Here is a 16,874-nt window from a genome sequence, read left to right as displayed (position 1 = left end):
AAGTCCATCATATATCTACCTATATGCGGTATTACCCTTCTGTTCTAAGTAAATTTGCATGTGCCACCTCTAAAAACTTCAAATAAACATTTGTTTTGTGCGCCTGGATTGTTAATAGAGTGACAGGAGGTAGTTAATATCTCCCATGCTAAGCGGGTTATTCTCATGATGAGTGTTTATTCATTCGTCCTTGCACGAGAGGGGCGGTAATAGGGATTTCCAATCCCGAATTCAAAAATTGCAAATAATTAAACAAAACTCCCCTAGAACCGATGTTGGTATGGACGGTACACGTGGACGCGGCTAGCCATGGAGTGTGTTTGTTGGTGGAGGGGGAGTAAACATTTAAATTTATCGTTTGAGAACCGCCACTAATGTGTTTAGAATGGAAGGTATCGATAACTAATGGTCGCGGAGTAAACATGAAGGGTGCATTTCTCAAAATTTCATTTATCTCTGTTTTAAAAATCTGAGCTTTGGCACCGCTACAAATCACTGTTTCCCTCTGCGAAGGGACTATCTATTTACTTTTATCTTGAGTCATCACCTTCACAAATAAGCGCCAGACCTGAGAGTACTATTGTCATCCTCATGCATTGTGTATATTTAATGTTGGATGCATCATGACTGGATCTTTTCTGTCATGAATTACAATGTTTAGTCACTACTTCAACTTTGGAGGTGCTCTGCATTTATGTTTTGCGGTCTCAGAAAGGGCTAGCGAGATACCACTATTGTTATATTATATCGTGATTGTTTTGACAAAGTGTTGTTAATTGAGATATTTTATTATTGCTCGCAAGTTGCTTATACCACCGATATGAGTTAATACAATATCTAAAAGTTATTGTTGACATGGTTAGTTATAATCTTTGTTGAAAACCTGGGTACTACTTAAGCTTATTTGTGTAAATAAGAGCAAAAAAGTTCGTAAAAGTTTTTCTTTTTCACTCTCAGTTTATCAACTGAATTGCTTGAAGACAAGCAAAGGTTTAAGCTTGGGTGGGTTGATATGTCTCCGTCGTATCTACTTTTACTAACGATTTTTCTAAAATGTGCATTATTTGAATGAAACTAACCCGCACTGATGCTATTTTCAGCAGAACTATCATGATGTTGTTTTTGTGCAGAAATGAAAGTTCTCAAAATGGAACGAAACTTTTTGGAGAATTTTTATACAATAAAAGAAAATTACTGGAGCCAAGAACCACCGAAGGGGGGGGTCCTTGGGGAAGCACAACCCACCAGCCCCCCCCCCTCTGGCGCGCCCACGTGGGGTGTGCCCACTTGATGGCCCCGCTGACCCTATCTCCGACGCTATAAAATCCTATCTTCGAAGAAAAAAATCAGGGAGAAAGAATTATCACGTTTCACGAGGCGGAGCTGCCGCCACCTCCTGTTCTTCGTCGGGAGGCCAGATCTGGAGTCCGTTCGGGGCTCGAGAGTGGGGGGTATTCGATCTTCGTCATCACCAACCCTTCTTCATCGCCAATTCCATGATGCTCCCCACCGGGAGTGAGTAATTCCTTCGTAGGCTCGCTGGTCGGTGAGGAGTTGGATGAGACTCATCATATAATCGAGTTAGATTTGTTAGGGATTGATCCCTAGTATCCATTATGTTCTGAGATTGATGTTGCTATGACTTTGCCATGCTTAATGTGTCATGATTTCAGATCTGAACTGTTTATGTTATCACCATTATATCTATGTTCTAAATCCGATCTTGCAAGTTATAGTCACCTATTACGTGTTATGATTCGTCAACCCCGGAGTGATAGTATCCGGGATATTTTCCGGTGATGACCGTAATTTGAGAAGTTCATGTATTCACTATGTGCTAATGCTTTGCTCTGGTTCTCTATTAAAAGGAGGCCTTAATATCTCTTAGTTTCTTTATGGACCCCGCTGCCACAGGAGGGTAGGACAAAAGATGTCATGCAAGTTCTTTTCATAAACATGTATGACTATTTACGAAATACATGCCTACATTATACTTATGAACTGGAGCTAGTGTCGTATCTTCTAGGTTATAACTGTTATATGATGAATATAATCCAACGAATTCACCGATCCAATGCCTACGATTTTTTCCACATATTGCTTTTGCTAAGTTACTGCTGCTGCTTTACTGTTACACTTACTACAAAATCATTGCTATCACTATTACCATTACTATTGCCTTTACCAATATTATCAAAATTATCATACTACTTTGCTACTGATCACTTTGCTGCAGATAATTAATCTTCAGATGTGGTTGAATTGACAACTCAACTGCTAATACTTGCAAATATTCTTTGGCTCCCCTTGTGTCGAATCTATAAATTTGGGTTGAATATTCTACCCTCGAATACTATTACGATCCCTTATACTTGTGAGTTATCAGTGTGCATGGATCAAGTCCACCTACAAATGTCTATGGGCCTCAGGATCCGCACCCAGTCATGCTTGAGTAGGCACTCGAAAGGACAAGGATGTGCATGCGAAGTCTAGGACTTGGCTTTTATAGGTGCTACGTTCACATGTCAACCTAAAAATAGGGCAGAAGGTCTCTAGGATAAAATCAGCGTTTCACCATCATCGCCGATAAGATCACTTCAGGCACTACCATTCCCTCTGCATTTTTCCACAATCTCTAGTAAATCGTAAGATCAAAGATGCATTAGTTGTTGACACCAATGATTATATAGCCGGAACTTTTGGGTGAGACATTGAGATGAGTTGTGAAAATGGCCAGAGTCTTAGCATGACAAATAAAGAGTAGCATTTCACCGGCAAAAAAGAGAGGAGTATCATATACAAATGTAAACGCTAGACTCGTCTAATGCTCAATGTTTGGGTGTATGGCTGTGTGAATCACTTTGATGAGACCGAGGGCTTCCTTTTGAAAAAGAAAACGTTGATATTTGGGTGTTTCAGAAGTTACGTATACTTCTTCTGTTTTTATTTACTCTGCATATTAGAGTTGACTGAAGTCAAACTTCGTGAAGTTTGACAAAGTTTATAGAAAAACGTAGAAATATTTACTTAAACAAATTTATATGATGTGAAAGTATATTTAATAATAAATCTAATAATACTGATCAGTTATTGTATATGTTTAGGCAAGTATGAATTAGCTTAATAGTGCTCTCTCCGTCTCATAGTATAAAACGTTTTATATTATGAGACGGATGAAGTATTACGACGAATCCGCACTGAGCCAGACAAACTACTATACTGTTTAGTTGACTATTTTATTTCTTTCATTCAGTTAACAGGCCGATGCAAGTACGGGAACAAAGCGAGCAATCAACAACTCTAGCAAGAATGCAACAGCGGCGGGTTCGCGTATGGCCCATGCAACACACCATCGGCGATGACGTTGTAGGCCTTCTCAGTCATGTGGATGCCGTCCCAATTGGCGCAGTTAGCCGGGGAACCCATAATAGCGGAGTGCTTGTCGCATGTCCCGACGTGGTACCGGCCACCGCCGCCGCAGCATGCCACCAGAGGATCACCGATACCTGCATGCCCAAACGCAAAACGATCGAGCAATGAGCGCGGCGCATGGACCAAACGCATATGTAGTCCGCTTTAATTAGGAGAAGAAATGCGATCGGGCGTCGGTTACTGACCAAATCTGTGTGGGTTCTTGAAGATTTCCATGGCGGCGCCGAAGTAGTCGGCGTAGATGAGCTTCACCCATGGATGCCGCGCTCTGAGCCTGTTGACCTCGTTGAACAGCGCCGTGTTGTGCCTCATGGAGAAGTCGTTGTACCATCTGAGGCAGCCGAACTGGTCGTAGTCTGCACGGTTGCCCGTCTGGTGGTCGTTCAGGTACTTGGGCACGCACCCGATGGGGAAGTTCCCCGGGATCATGATCGTCTTCGCGCCGAGGTCGATGAGCTCCTGCATGCATACGATGACAGATGAAACCACCTACACCTACGAATATGATACATGGATGTATAAATGCATGATTTGTTTGTACAGGCTAATTGATGGCGTGTAAGCACCTGGGCAATACTGATGATGCGGTTGACAACGTCTGGGATGAACTGGTAGGCTGTTTCACGAGTTTTATTATTGTTGAGTAACCAGAAGTTGTAGTCGTTGCCACCGATCTCGCCCAATATGATGAGAGACTCTCCCAGGAGTCTCCTCGCACCTGGCAGATCATCGTACGTAGCCCAATTAATAAAAGCAGTACAGTAGCTAGCTAAAACTGATAGTACGGTTTTAGCATGCATGCATGGACGCGTGGTTAATTTCATTACCGGGCCCTGGTGCTATCCGTTGCACCACTTCTTTGAACCAGCCCATCTGCATGCCCAAGTTGGCAGACCCGGGAATACTAAGGCCCCGTCTTTGGAAGTACTCCGGGGGAAGCGCCGTGGCAGCAAACACCGCGAAGTTGGCACCGAATGTGCATTGTCCCCATCTCTGCTCGGGCAAGCTTGGCTGTACCAGCGGCAGACCCAGCGCTTGCGCTGCAACACGTACGGACACAGTTGTTAGCACAGCCGGACACTAAAGAGGTAGCTAGATCCATGCATGTGCTGTGCACTGCACTCACCGTAGAAATCAAGGAGGACGCGCCCGTCACAGACGCGGCCTGTGGGGTGGTGGAAGAAGGTCATCCCATATGGGAACTCCTTCAGCGCGTTTGGAGCGCTGCCGGTCGAGTACACGAAGTTGCCGGTGTCGATGATGGAGTCGCCGAAGGCGAAGATGCGCTTGTAGCAACTAGCAGATGACCTGGGAGCGCTGAGCAGTAGGACGGCCGCGACGAGGAGGATGCACGAGGAAATGGAACGGTGTCCTTGACGCTCCGAGGCCATCGAGACACTGTTGTTGCTACAACGTTTGCAGGCTGACACGGTGACTGGTTTGTGATCCGAAGGAGTTCATTTGCCCTCCTTTTTATAGCATCTTCAGGCCGAATTCTACTAGCAGGGGTAGATACGATGGCAGTGAGTACGGTGACATCGTGAAGATACATTTCTTGCATTTCTCTTTTCTTATGTATCTAAATGATTGATTTATATCCTCTATATTTTTTTGAGATTTATATCCTCTATTTATAACGTTTGATGAATAATTTCTTCGCCGGCCATAATCTTAATAATGCAGTACAATAATTCAAGATACTCCATCTGTCCCATAATATAAAATCTTATTACATTCAATATACTGCCGTCTCATAAGATCTTATTACATTCAATACGTGAGTATATTGGATCTAATAAGATCTTATGTTATGGGATGGAGGAAGTATATGATATCAAATCACACGTGGGCACATATATTAATTGCATCGTGGCATATACATTAATATGCACATATATCTATCATAATGACATAATATTACTGTGAAAATGATATTCTTCATATATATAAACTGCCGAACTGGCCCACTGGTTATCTCTGTACAAAAAGCGCTACAAATGTTCTAAATTAAGAAGCTACAATGTATATCCAACACTTTTACAAATAGATGGCACTAGCCAACAGATGTGCATCCAATAGAAAGGCGCACACAATGTTATATAAATGTTAACATGTGGTAGGTTTCAGGAATGGATTTTAATAACAGGTTAGAACATATTTGAAAGAAAATCCAATTGCAATGAGGGCAATTATCAAGACAATTGTAGAAAACAAAATAAGGACAATAGTTATACATTTGTTTTTAAAAAAATGCATATTTTCACAATTGATTCTCAATGAACTAAAAAAACTTATTTCGGACGACAAAAATATAGACTTTGGTTGAAAATAAAATCAAGATGAACTTGACATCAAATGGAAATGCAAATTCTGGACAAGAATAGAGAAGAAGAGAACCCAAATTAGGCGTACTTTCGGAAGAAAATATATTAATTTCACCGGGAGATATTATATGATATTAAAATGCACTGGGGCATATACATTAATTCCAAAAGATATATCTTCATATTGTCACATCCCTGCTTTTAGTCATGCATTAGGGTTGGTTGAACTTGTGCATCATGTTTAAATTCCTTTTAAACTTGAAATGGGGCCTAATCAACCCCAACACTCCCCCTGAAAATGCTAATTTCCAACAATTGGAATTTCAATGAATCCAAAATGCCCTTCATAAAAGCCCACCATTTTTTGTTCTGGTTTAAACCTCTGCCAAAAATGGTCTTGCAAATTATGGAGCCATTCTGGATTTTTGAACAAGCCATAAGTATTTGAATTTGGGCATTTTAAATACTATAAATATTTTAAAGTGCCCAAATACTCTTGAAAGTATTTTTAGGAAGTTGAGAATATTCTCAAATGTGCTTCTGAATATTTCCAGAGTTTTTGGAAATGAAATAGTATTTATTCTATTTCAATACACAGAGTAGAGCAAATAAAAAAGAGAAAACAAAAAGGAACAGAGGACTTACCTGGAAGCCCACCAGCCGGCCCACCTAGCTGGCCCGGCCCAGCAGCCGCTCCGCGCAGCTGCTTCGCCTAGCCAGCGAGGCGAGCAGGTGCTCGATGGCGAGAACAGCATCGCGCCACACAGCACCCTGCCTCCCTGCCTCACTCCCTCGCCGCCCTACCGACGTGGGATGAACCCCCCCTCTCTCCCCGACCTCGCAGACACTCGCTCTCCCCTCTGGCTCCTCTCTCTCGCCCTCCCCGATGTCGCCCGAGACATCACCGTCGCCGCCGCTCGTCGCAGCCGCGTCCAACGTCGTCCCCGCGCCCTCTCACCGTGTCCGGACGGTTCGTCGTCGACGACTACGTCGACCAGCCGAGCTGCACGACGTCGGAGCCCCTGCATCGTCCCCACTACCGCCGTCTTCAACCTTCGGCCGCCGTAGATCGTCGTCGTCGATCTGCCGCACCCGAGCTTCCCCGAGCACGCTGACCGCCTCCGCAGCTTCCCCGTGAGCTGCTGAACCTCCCCGTACCTTTCGTTTCACCCCTAGAACGCCGTAGACGCCACGCCTCTTGTGCCCGAACGCGTCGCCGCCTGACCACGTCACCGGCGATGCTCCGGTGACCATTTGGTCACGGACTTGTGCCCGTCACACTCCCCGCGCCGCGTAGATGCTGTAGGCACTTTCGCCGCATCGCCTAGGCCACCGCAGCCACGGGCACGAGCACACCCGAGCCTCGGCCTCCACCGAGTTTGTCGTCGGCGATGCTCCGGCTACTCCCCGGCCACGCCGTCACCGTGGTTGGATGCGGGCAAGCAGCAGCTACCCATAGCTACTCTCCGCGCATCAAATGGTGCCCTGTGGGCGATTTCCGCAGCGCGCCGCCGCGTCTGGCCTCGCCGGCGGCTAAACGCCGGCAGGCTTTGACCCGCTGACCGGCGAGGTTGACTCTGCTGACACGGGTTGACCTCCCCCTCTCTCTCACTGACATGCGGGCCCCGCCCGACTAATTACTCTGTTAGTGCTAACTAACTAGGTTAGTTTAATTAGTATAGTCACTGACTAGTGGGGCATGCCCAGTTAATTAGGCTAACTAAACGTAGTTAGTGCAGAGGGTCACTGACCAGTGGGCCCCACCAGTCAGGTTTGACTGGCCCCTGGCGTCTTTGACTCGCTGACATCATAGTGACGCAGTGCTGACGCAATTATTTAATTTCTGGATTTATTTTCATATAGGAAATTCCAGAAAATAGCCTAAACTTCTAAAAATCGTAGAAAATCAACCATAGCTCCAAATCAAACAAATTATATATGAAAAATGATCAGAAAAATTCAATCTATCCATCTGTAATGATTTCATGCATGACAAAACACTTTAACCTTGTTGTTTAGGTGAAAGAAGCTAATACACTTATTATGCATAAGAGCTTAAGCTTTCATTTGAATCTTTGATTCAAATGGAACCATTTCAACTTGTTTCACATTGCATTAGGAAGGACACATCTTTTCGCCATATCATAGCATGCATCATATTGTTGCATATTGTCATGTGGTGATTATGTTCTGTGTGTCTCTCATGGTAGGTTCTGCCTCCGAGGATATCTCCGAGTATCCAACTAAAGGGCAGTACCCTACTACTACTCCATCAGGCAAGCAGCCCCATTGATCATATCGATACAATCCCATGTTCTCGCCTCTGCTCTCATTTACTGCATTAAGACAACAACGTTTCAAACTGCTGTGTGCTGCGGTAGTTGAACCCTTATCCTCTGCATGACCTGTCATTGCCACAGTAACTAGATGAAACCCACTAGCATGTGTAGGAGTTGATTGAGCCATGTATGTGTTTCCTACCTTGCTATGCCTGCTATGCTTAGAGTTGTGTCAGGTCTGGTTCATCTGGGTGATGGGCTAGAGTGAAATGATTATGTCGGTAATGTGAGGAATGTGTTGAACATGATTTGGTAAAGGTATCAATGAGAGGCCATGTAGGAGTACATGGTGGGTTGTTTCATTGAGGCTGTCCCTAAGAACTGAGATCTGTATGTGTGATTTAAGAATCAGCTACTACCATACATTGGGCCCGAAACCAATGGACCCTCTCGGCTTCTTAACCACCCTAGTACTTTGTCCAGGAGTTGCAATTAGTTTCTGGTGTTTGTAGGTTATGTGTTGGCGGTCGTGCGTAGCGCTGACCCTAGGGGTGGGCTATGTTGCGGTAGATACACCATGGCACGGTGTACCGAGTCACCCGTTTGGTGTCTCGGGAACCCTGTTCACATCATTCGGGGCCGTATGTGGAAACCTCGGCCGGACTCCCTACGGATGGAACCTGGATAGGCGATAAACCTGGACTAGAGACTTGAGTGTTTAGATAGGCCGTGGCCGACACCCTCGTTGGGCTTCCGCTTGAAGGTTGCCGAGTACATGTCGTGTAAACGACGATAAGTGGTGAGAGCATGTATGAAGAAGTACACCCCTGCAGGGTTAACATCATCTATTCGAATAGGCGCGTCTGCGGTAAAGGACTACTTGGTTGCCTATACAGTTCATAGACAAGTTAATGGATACTACTAAAAGACTCAAGATAAGTGTGAGTACCGAGGATGGCCCTCTCGTAGGATGACGAGGGAGGATCCCCGATGGAGTATTGTGTAGGTGATTAGTGGACTCGTGTGCGAAAACTATTTTACTAGTGGTGTCTCGTAGGATAGCTTAGCCAAGAGTCAAAGCTGGCTTGCTGCAATAACTCCACCACCTTCTTGAGAATGAGCATGTATAGTTGGTTCTGCTGTAAGACTTGCTGAGTACCTTTGTACTCATGTTTGCTTTAATTATTGTTTTCAGACGACAACACCACCCCTCCGATGGGTTTTATGTAGATCTCGACGTCGATGAGTGACTTGCCACCCAGGTGGTGATCCTGGCCATGGAGGGCCCTATGTAGATAGACAGGCTTCGAGAAGTCTTCTTTCTTTCTAGTGTCTGTACTCAGACTATTTGCTTCCGCATGTGCTTGTATGCTTGTATGACTTGAGTGTCGGGTCATGTGACCCCTACCTGTATGAACATGTTATGTATGGCTCTCTGGAGCCTTTAAATAACGTATTTGAGTTGTAGAGTTTTGTTGTGATGCCATGTTGTATTTGCACATATCGAGCATAGTGTGTGTATGATTGAAATGCTTGGTATGTGTGGGATCCGACAATGTAGTTGTTTATCCTTGGCAGCCTCTTTTATGGGAAAATGTAGTCTAGTGCTCCTTGAGCCATAGTAGTCCGCTACAGCCCGGTTCACCGGAGTCCTGCTAGCCCAGCACTACTGCTCAGGACACTTGACTGGTAGGCATGTGTTTCACTTCATTCCTATGTCTGTCCCTTCGGGGAAATTTCATGCGGTGACTTCCGGAGTCCTGCCTAGCCTGCTACAGCCCCGGTTCCCCGGACTCTGTTAGCCCAGTGCTACTGCCCGGATTCACACGCTGATGACCGACATGCTCGATGTGATTCATGTATGCCTGTCTCCATAGGTCTGTGCCACTTTGAGTTCACGACTAGCCATGTCGGCCCGGGTTCTCTGTCATATGGATGCTAGCGACACTATCATATACGTGAGCCAAAAGGCGCAAACGGTCCCGGGCCATGGTAAGGCGACACCTGTGGGGATACCGTGCGTGAGGCCGCAATGTGATATGAGGTGTTACCGGCTAGATCGATGTGACTTGGAATCGGGGTCCTGACAGCGTTGGCATCAGAGCTGGACTGCCTGTAGGTTCGTTGAGCCAAACTGGTCGATGTCGAGTCTAGAAATGCTTTAGTTATATGTAGGGGAATTGATTGTGGGAGGGAACGTAAGGCTCTTTTTACTCCTTTACCTTATGCCCTCTGATCTGAGTCATTCTCTTCTCTTTCAACGTGGGTTAAGGACTAGGCTCTCTTCTTCTATTAGGTTCACGTGTTACTATCTGTAGTAGCTTATAGGATTGTTGTTACAAGCCTCAGTACAGTTTCTACTACTTTTAGTATGTTGCCAGTTGAATCAGAACCTTGGTATGATGTTGTTGAGTGGTATTGCAAACTGTTGTGGATGTCTCAAATCTTTTTCTGAGCATTTACAGCCGTTATGCTGTCCGATTTCCCCTAGAAAATTCTAATGCCTTTGCATTATTCTGTGCTTTCAAATGGCCACCCGTTCGTAGAACCAAGTGATTCGTCTGACCCGGTGCCTCGATGTGCCCGGCCACACGGCCATGTTGGTTCGAGCGATGGTCGAGTCAGGCTATCAGTGGTATCCGGAATATACCGTCGAGGAGCAGTTCAGAGACTTCAACCAGAGCCAGTAACTCTGTACCGTCAGAATATATCCCTCTTATCCTGGAGCCACTGAGCCCCTTCACTGTTCCTATGGACTTGGGATCACTATTGAGATGTCTGTGCAGGATGTAGCCTATTCAATGATGACTATCATTCGAGCCAGGACTGCCTTGCTACAGAACACCGATTTTCGTTACATGCCAGCCTCCCTTCCTGGAGCACAGGGATACTATCAGGCTTTGTACTATGACTCTTCACATGAGGAGTCACTACTCCGCACCACTGCCGAGATGCTCGAGGATAAGGACCGCGAAAATCGGGCCTTGCGTATGGAGCTTTTCCACACTCGTTCTGATCATTGGGCCACTTTGACTCGGTTTGCACCTGCGGTGCAGGCAGGATACATGGACATGAGGGACTGTACCCTGTACGGTCTGGATTGCTGGATTGTATGGAGTGGCGCGATGTAGGAGGCATCACCCCTCCTCGTGGTCCCCGTCTACCACCACCTGTGGGACCGAGGCCACATCCGAGTCCCTATGGTCCGCAGGCTCCGCAGGACCGTCTGTTCCCAGACGATCATGTTCCACTTCCAGGCTTTGGTGGCGACTTCTATGAGGATTACTACGGAGCCGTCTGAGCTAGTAGTAGTTTCACTAGTATTGTAATAGTTGTATTCTCCACAGTCCTGTGTGACCCGTGGGATACGACTTGGTGTGTATCACGCTCCGGAGGTGTAGAAAATAATGTATAGGAGCTTGGAATGCCTTCGATGAGATGTAATGTCTTTCACCGTAGTTGTACTTTAGCATGGGCTTGTACTAAACTATGTACGGTGTGTATGACCAATGGTATATATATGGCAGTTTCTATATTACCATGTCGTGCACTGAACATCTTAGCATTCCATGTTATCCATTACATTCTGCACTTCCTTGCTAAGTTTGTGCCATCCTTGTCTAAACCGTTGTCTTGTTTTCTCCTAGGATGGTCAACACCTACAGCAACCCTGCTGCCCCGACGCAGGGAGAAGCCAGTGCAGTTAGGGGTGAAAATCTGCCTCACCCGCCTTCTCTGGCCGAAGTGATGCTGGAGGCGGAAAGAAACAAGTGTGAGACTAACCGCTTGCTGGAGCGGATTGAGCAGAACACTGCACGCCATCAGCGAAATGACTTGGTGTCAATCAATGACTTCATCAAGTTGTACCCACCAAAGTTCAATCATTCCGTCGAGCCCCTCGACGCGGATGACTGGCTCTGCAGCATCACACACAAGCTACGTTCTGCTAACGTAGCCGAAGCTGATAAGGTTACCTATGCTGCCTATCACCTCGAAGGCCCTGCTAGCCTTTGGTGGGAAAACTTTGAAGCTATGCGCCCGGTCGGCCAAATCACTACTTGGGCTGAATTCAGTGAGGCTTTCCGTGAGCATCACATCCCGGAAGGTCTCATAGATCGCAAGAGGGAAAAGTTCTGCAATTTCACCCAAGGAAGACTGACTGTGGATGCATATAGTCGTGAATTTAGGAATCTGGCACGATATGCTCCTGAAGAGGTATCTACCGATGCTAAGAAGCAGGCAAGGTTCCGCAAGGGACTTAGCCCTGAGCTTCGCCGCGATCTTCGTCTGCACGAGTGCACCTCCTTTCAAAAGTTGGTCAATAAAGCCATCAGTGCTGAGACAGGCCAGTCTGACTATGACGCTTCACGCAAGCACTCTCGTGATTTTGGCTCTTCATCCGGCTCTGGATCTCAGAAGCGCCGGGTGTGGATTCCAAGCACGGCACTGCCACCCAAGTTCATTCCGAGGCCATCCTTTGAGGCGCCTCGTCCCAACCAGCAGTTTGCACCGTCCAAGCCCTATGGTGGCCCCGCTGCTAATGCTGCTCCATGCCCCAATGTTGTGACATGTTTCAAGTGTGGAGAGCCGGGTCACTATAGTCGAGAGTGTCCCCAGAACAACAACCCCAATCAGTCTGGAAAGTCTGTTGGCCGTGGTAAGCCAGCGGGAAAGACATTCTACGCCAAGCCGGTCACCACTGCACGTGGCCATGTCAACTATGTCTCAGCTGAGGAGGCTCATGAGGATCCTAACGTCGTCCTTGGTACGCTCCTTGTTAATTGCCATCCGGCATTTGTTCTTTTCGATACTGGAGCATCTCATTCATTCATATCTGAGAGCTATGCTCGATTGCATAACACAACATTCTGTGACATGCCCACTACCATGGAAATTCAAACCCCTGGCTCTAGATGGCAAACTTCTAGAGTAAGCCATGGGAATGAAATTCTTGTCGATAGACTTGTCTTCCTTGCATCCTTAATAGCTCTCAAGTCCTCGGACATAAAAATCATCTTGGGTATGGACTGGATGTCAGCTCATTATGCTAAGATTGATTGTGTCACTAGAACCGTTCAACTTACTCACCCATCGGGCAAGACAGTCAATGTCTTAACTCGAGTGGCCAAGCGCCAGCTTTACTCCCTAAATGCCAACCCCATTCCAGACCTTGAAGATATTCCAGTAGTCCGAGACTTTCCGGATGCCTTTCCAGAAGAACTGCCAGGTATTCCACCTGACAGGGATGTCGAGTTTGTGATAGACCTTGTTCCAGGAACCGTTCCAATTTCTAGAAGACCCTATAAGATGGCACCCTTAGAACTAGCTGAGCTTAAGAACCAACTCGATGAGTCCTTGAAAAAGGGTTTCATACATCCTAGTTCCTCTTCTTGGGCTTGCCCCGTCCTCTTCGTCAAGAAGAAGGATGGAACGGATCGGATGGTTGTAGATTACAGACCTATCAACTTGGTCACTATCAAGAATAAGTATCCGCTTCCCAGGATCAATGATCTGTATGATCAGCTCGCTGGATCCTCAGTCTTTCCCAAGATGGATTTGAGGTTGGGCTACCATCAAATCAAAATCAGAAATGGGGACATTCCCAAAACGGCCTCTGTTACTCGCTATGGCCAATACGAGTACACCGTCATGTCCTTCGGTTTAACCAATGCCCCGGCCACTTTCTCTCGGTTAATGAATTCAGTCTTCATGGAGTATTTGGATAAATTCATCGTGGTATACCTCGATGATATACTCATCTACTCCAAGAATGAGGAAGAACATGCCGAACATCTAAGGCTGGTATTGATGAAACTTCGAGAGCATCGCCTTTATGCCAAATTCTCCAAGTGTGAATTTTGGTTGCCAAAAGTGACCTATCTAGGCCATGTAATCTCTGGTAAGGGTATTGCTGTCAATCCCGAGCGAGTTCAAGCCGTCCTTGATTGGACTCCACCTGAGACGGTCAAGCAAGTTCGGAGGTTCCTTGGCTTAGCGAGCTATTGCCGCCGCTTCGTCGAGAATTTCTCCAAGGTTGCTAAACCTCTAACTGAACTTCTCAAGAAAGATAAAAAGTTCAAGTGGACCCCAAAGTGCGAGTTCAACTTTCAGGAACTAAAAAGACGCCTGACATCTGCTCCCGTACTAGTACCACCAGATTTCTCCAAGGACTTTATTATCTATTGCGATGCCTTGCGACAAGGACTAGGTTGCATACTCATGCAAGATCGTCAGGTAATTGCCTATGATTCACGGCAATTACACCCACATGAGGAAAATTATCCCACACATGATCTAGAGCTTGCAGCTGTAGTCCATGCACTTAAAACTTGGCGACATTACCTTCTGGGTAATCGTTGCGAGATCTTCACCGATCACCAAAGTTTGAAATATATCTTCACCCAACCGGATTTGAATCTCAGGCAACGACGTTGGGTCGAGTCGATCTCGGATTATGACCTAGGAATAACTTACACCCCAGGCAAAGCCAATGTCATGGCTGATGCGCTAAGTCGTAAATCTTATTGTAACAACCTGATGTTACAACAAAGTCAACCACTTCTCCATGAGGAATTTCGTAAGCTTAATCTTCACATTGTTCCTCAAGGATTCCTATCCACCCTGGTGGCGAAACCTACCCTTATGGATCAGATCATCAAGGCACAGAAGGTAGATCCGGGAATCTCCCGTATTAAGAGAAACATTAAGAAAGGAGTCGCGAATTGTTTCTCCGTTGATGCTCAAGGTGTCGTATACTTTGGAAACCGCTTAGTGGTTCCCAAGGCATGAAACCTGAGGTGGCTGATCCTTAAGGAAGCTCATGAATCCCCTCTCACCATTCATCCCGGTAGTACTAAGATGTATCAAGACCTACACCAGAGGTTTTGGTGGACTAGGATGAAGAGAGAAATTGCTCAATATATTGCTAGTTGCGACGTCTGTCGTCGTGTTAAAGCAGAGCATCAACGGCATGCTGGCACCCTTCAACCTTTGGCTATTCCTGAGTGGAAATGGGATAAAATCAGTATGGATTTCATTACTGGGTTTCCCAGGACCAAGAGAGGGAATAATGCCATCTTCGTTGTAATCGATCGTCTTTCCAAGGTGGCCCACTTTCTACCTGTTCGTGAGAGTATCACCGCTAGCCAGCTAGCTGATTCATACATCTCCCGAATAGTGTCTCTTCATGGTGTCCCATTGGAAATTAACTCAGACCATGGGAGTCTCTTCACCTCTCGATTTTGGGAAAGTTTCCAAAATGCTATGGGAACTCGTCTCTCTTTTAGCACCGCCTTCCACCCTCAATCCAGTGGTCAAGTAGAGCGAGTCAATCAAATTCTGGAAGATATGCTCCGAGCTTCTTTCATCTCATTCGAAATGGGTTGGGAGAAATGCCTTCCATTCGCGGAGTTCGCTTATAACAATAGTTATCAAGCTAGCTTGGGCAAAGCTCCTTTTGAAGTTCTCTATGGACAAAAATGTCGAACGCCTCTTAACTGGTCAGAAACCGGGGAAAGACAACTCTTTGGCCCGGATATGATTCAGGAAGCAGAAGAGCAGGTTCACGTTATTCGTGAGAAATTGAAAACAGCCCAATCTCGTCAAAAGAGCCAATATGATCGTAAACATAAGCTCATGTCTTACGAAGTCGGCGAGAAGGCTTACCTTCGGGTTACTCCATGAAAGGGAACCCATCGCTTCGGTATCAAAGGCAAATTGGCTCCTCGTTACATTGGACCCTTTCGCATTCTTGCCAAACAAGGAGAAGTTGCCTACCAATTGGAACTACCTCCGCATCTTTCCAGAGTCCACAATGTCTTCCACGTTTCTCAACTCAGGCGTTGCTTCGTGGATCCTATCCGTGGAGTGGACCACGAAACGCTTGATCTACAAGATAACCTCTCATATCGGGAATATACCGTTCGTATCCTTGATCAAGCCGAGCGTACCACTCGACGCCATAACATCAAGTTTCTCAAGGTTCAATGGTCACACCATTCCGATAAAGAAGCTACTTGGGAAAGGGAGGATCGTCTTCGACTTGAGTACCCCTCCTTCTTCCTGATGAGTCCTGAATCTCGGGACGCGATTCTTTTGAGTGGGGGTGAGTTGTCACATCCCTGCTTTTAGTCATGCATTAGGGCTGGTTGAACTTGTGCATCATGTTTAAATTCCTTTTAAACTTGAAATGGGGCCTAATCAACCCCAACACCCCCCTGAAAATGCTAATTTCCAACAATTGGAATTTCAATGAACCCAAAATGCCCTTCATAAAATCCCACCATTTTTGGTTTTGGTTTAAACCTCTGCCAAAAATGGTCTTGCAAATTATGGAGCCATTCTGGATTTTTGAACAAGCCATAAGTATTTGAATTTGGGCATTTTAAATACTATAAATATTTTAAAGTGCTCAAATACTCTTGGAAGTATTTTTAGGCAGTAGAGAATATTCTCAAATGTGCTTCTGAATATTTCCAGAGTTTTTGGAAATGAAATAGTATTTATTCTATTTCAATACACAGAGCAGAGCAAATAAAAAAGAGAAAACAAAAGGAACAGAGGACTTACCTGGAAGCCCACCAGCCGGCCCACCTAGCTGGCCCGGCCCAGCAGCCGCTCCACGCAGCTACTTCGCCTAGCCAGCAAGGCGAGCAGGTGCTCGACAGCGAGCACAGCAGCACACCACGCAGCACCCTGCCTCCCTGCCTCACTCCCTCGCCGCCCTGTCAATGTGGGACGAACCCCCTCTCTCCCCCCGACCTCGCAGACACTCGCTCTCCCCTCTGGCTCCTCTCTCTCGCCCTCCCCGACGTCGCCCGAGACGTCATCGTCGCCGCCG

The 16,874-nt window shown here is 46.2% G+C and overlaps 1 protein-coding gene across 1 annotated transcript; it reads right to left on the bottom strand.

Moving 5' to 3' along the window:
* Positions 1-3,198: 3,198 nt before the first annotated feature.
* LOC119271614 (GDSL esterase/lipase At1g28600-like) lies at positions 3,199-4,860 on the bottom strand. Its single transcript, XM_037553367.1, has 5 exons — positions 4,559-4,860; positions 4,260-4,472; positions 3,999-4,150; positions 3,618-3,891; positions 3,199-3,506 (listed from the first exon to the last, which is right to left on the bottom strand). Exons 1-5 carry the CDS (start codon positions 4,821-4,823, stop codon positions 3,301-3,303), a joined length of 1,110 nt encoding a protein of 369 aa, XP_037409264.1. The 5' UTR covers positions 4,824-4,860; the 3' UTR covers positions 3,199-3,300.
* Between the last annotated feature and the right edge of the window lie 12,014 nt (positions 4,861-16,874).

This window comes from Triticum dicoccoides, chromosome 3A (assembly GCF_002162155.2).
Source record: "Triticum dicoccoides isolate Atlit2015 ecotype Zavitan chromosome 3A, WEW_v2.0, whole genome shotgun sequence".
Lineage (NCBI taxonomy): Eukaryota > Viridiplantae > Streptophyta > Magnoliopsida > Poales > Poaceae > Triticum > Triticum dicoccoides.
Note: the sequence above shows the minus strand (reverse complement) of the source record. Positions and strands in the feature narration are given on the sequence as shown.

Excerpts from the sequence above, each read along its gene's own strand:
- LOC119271614 (XM_037553367.1), bottom strand. The coding sequence starts at position 4,823 with ATGGCCTCGGAGCGTCAAGGACACCGTTCCATTTCCTCGTGCATCCTC. Across the intron at positions 4,473-4,558 it reads CGTCCTCCTTGATTTCTACG|CGCAAGCGCTGGGTCTGCCG; the intron begins GTGAGTGCAGTG and ends TACGTGTTGCAG. Across the intron at positions 4,151-4,259 it reads ACGGATAGCACCAGGGCCCG|GTGCGAGGAGACTCCTGGGA; the intron begins GTAATGAAATTA and ends ATGATCTGCCAG.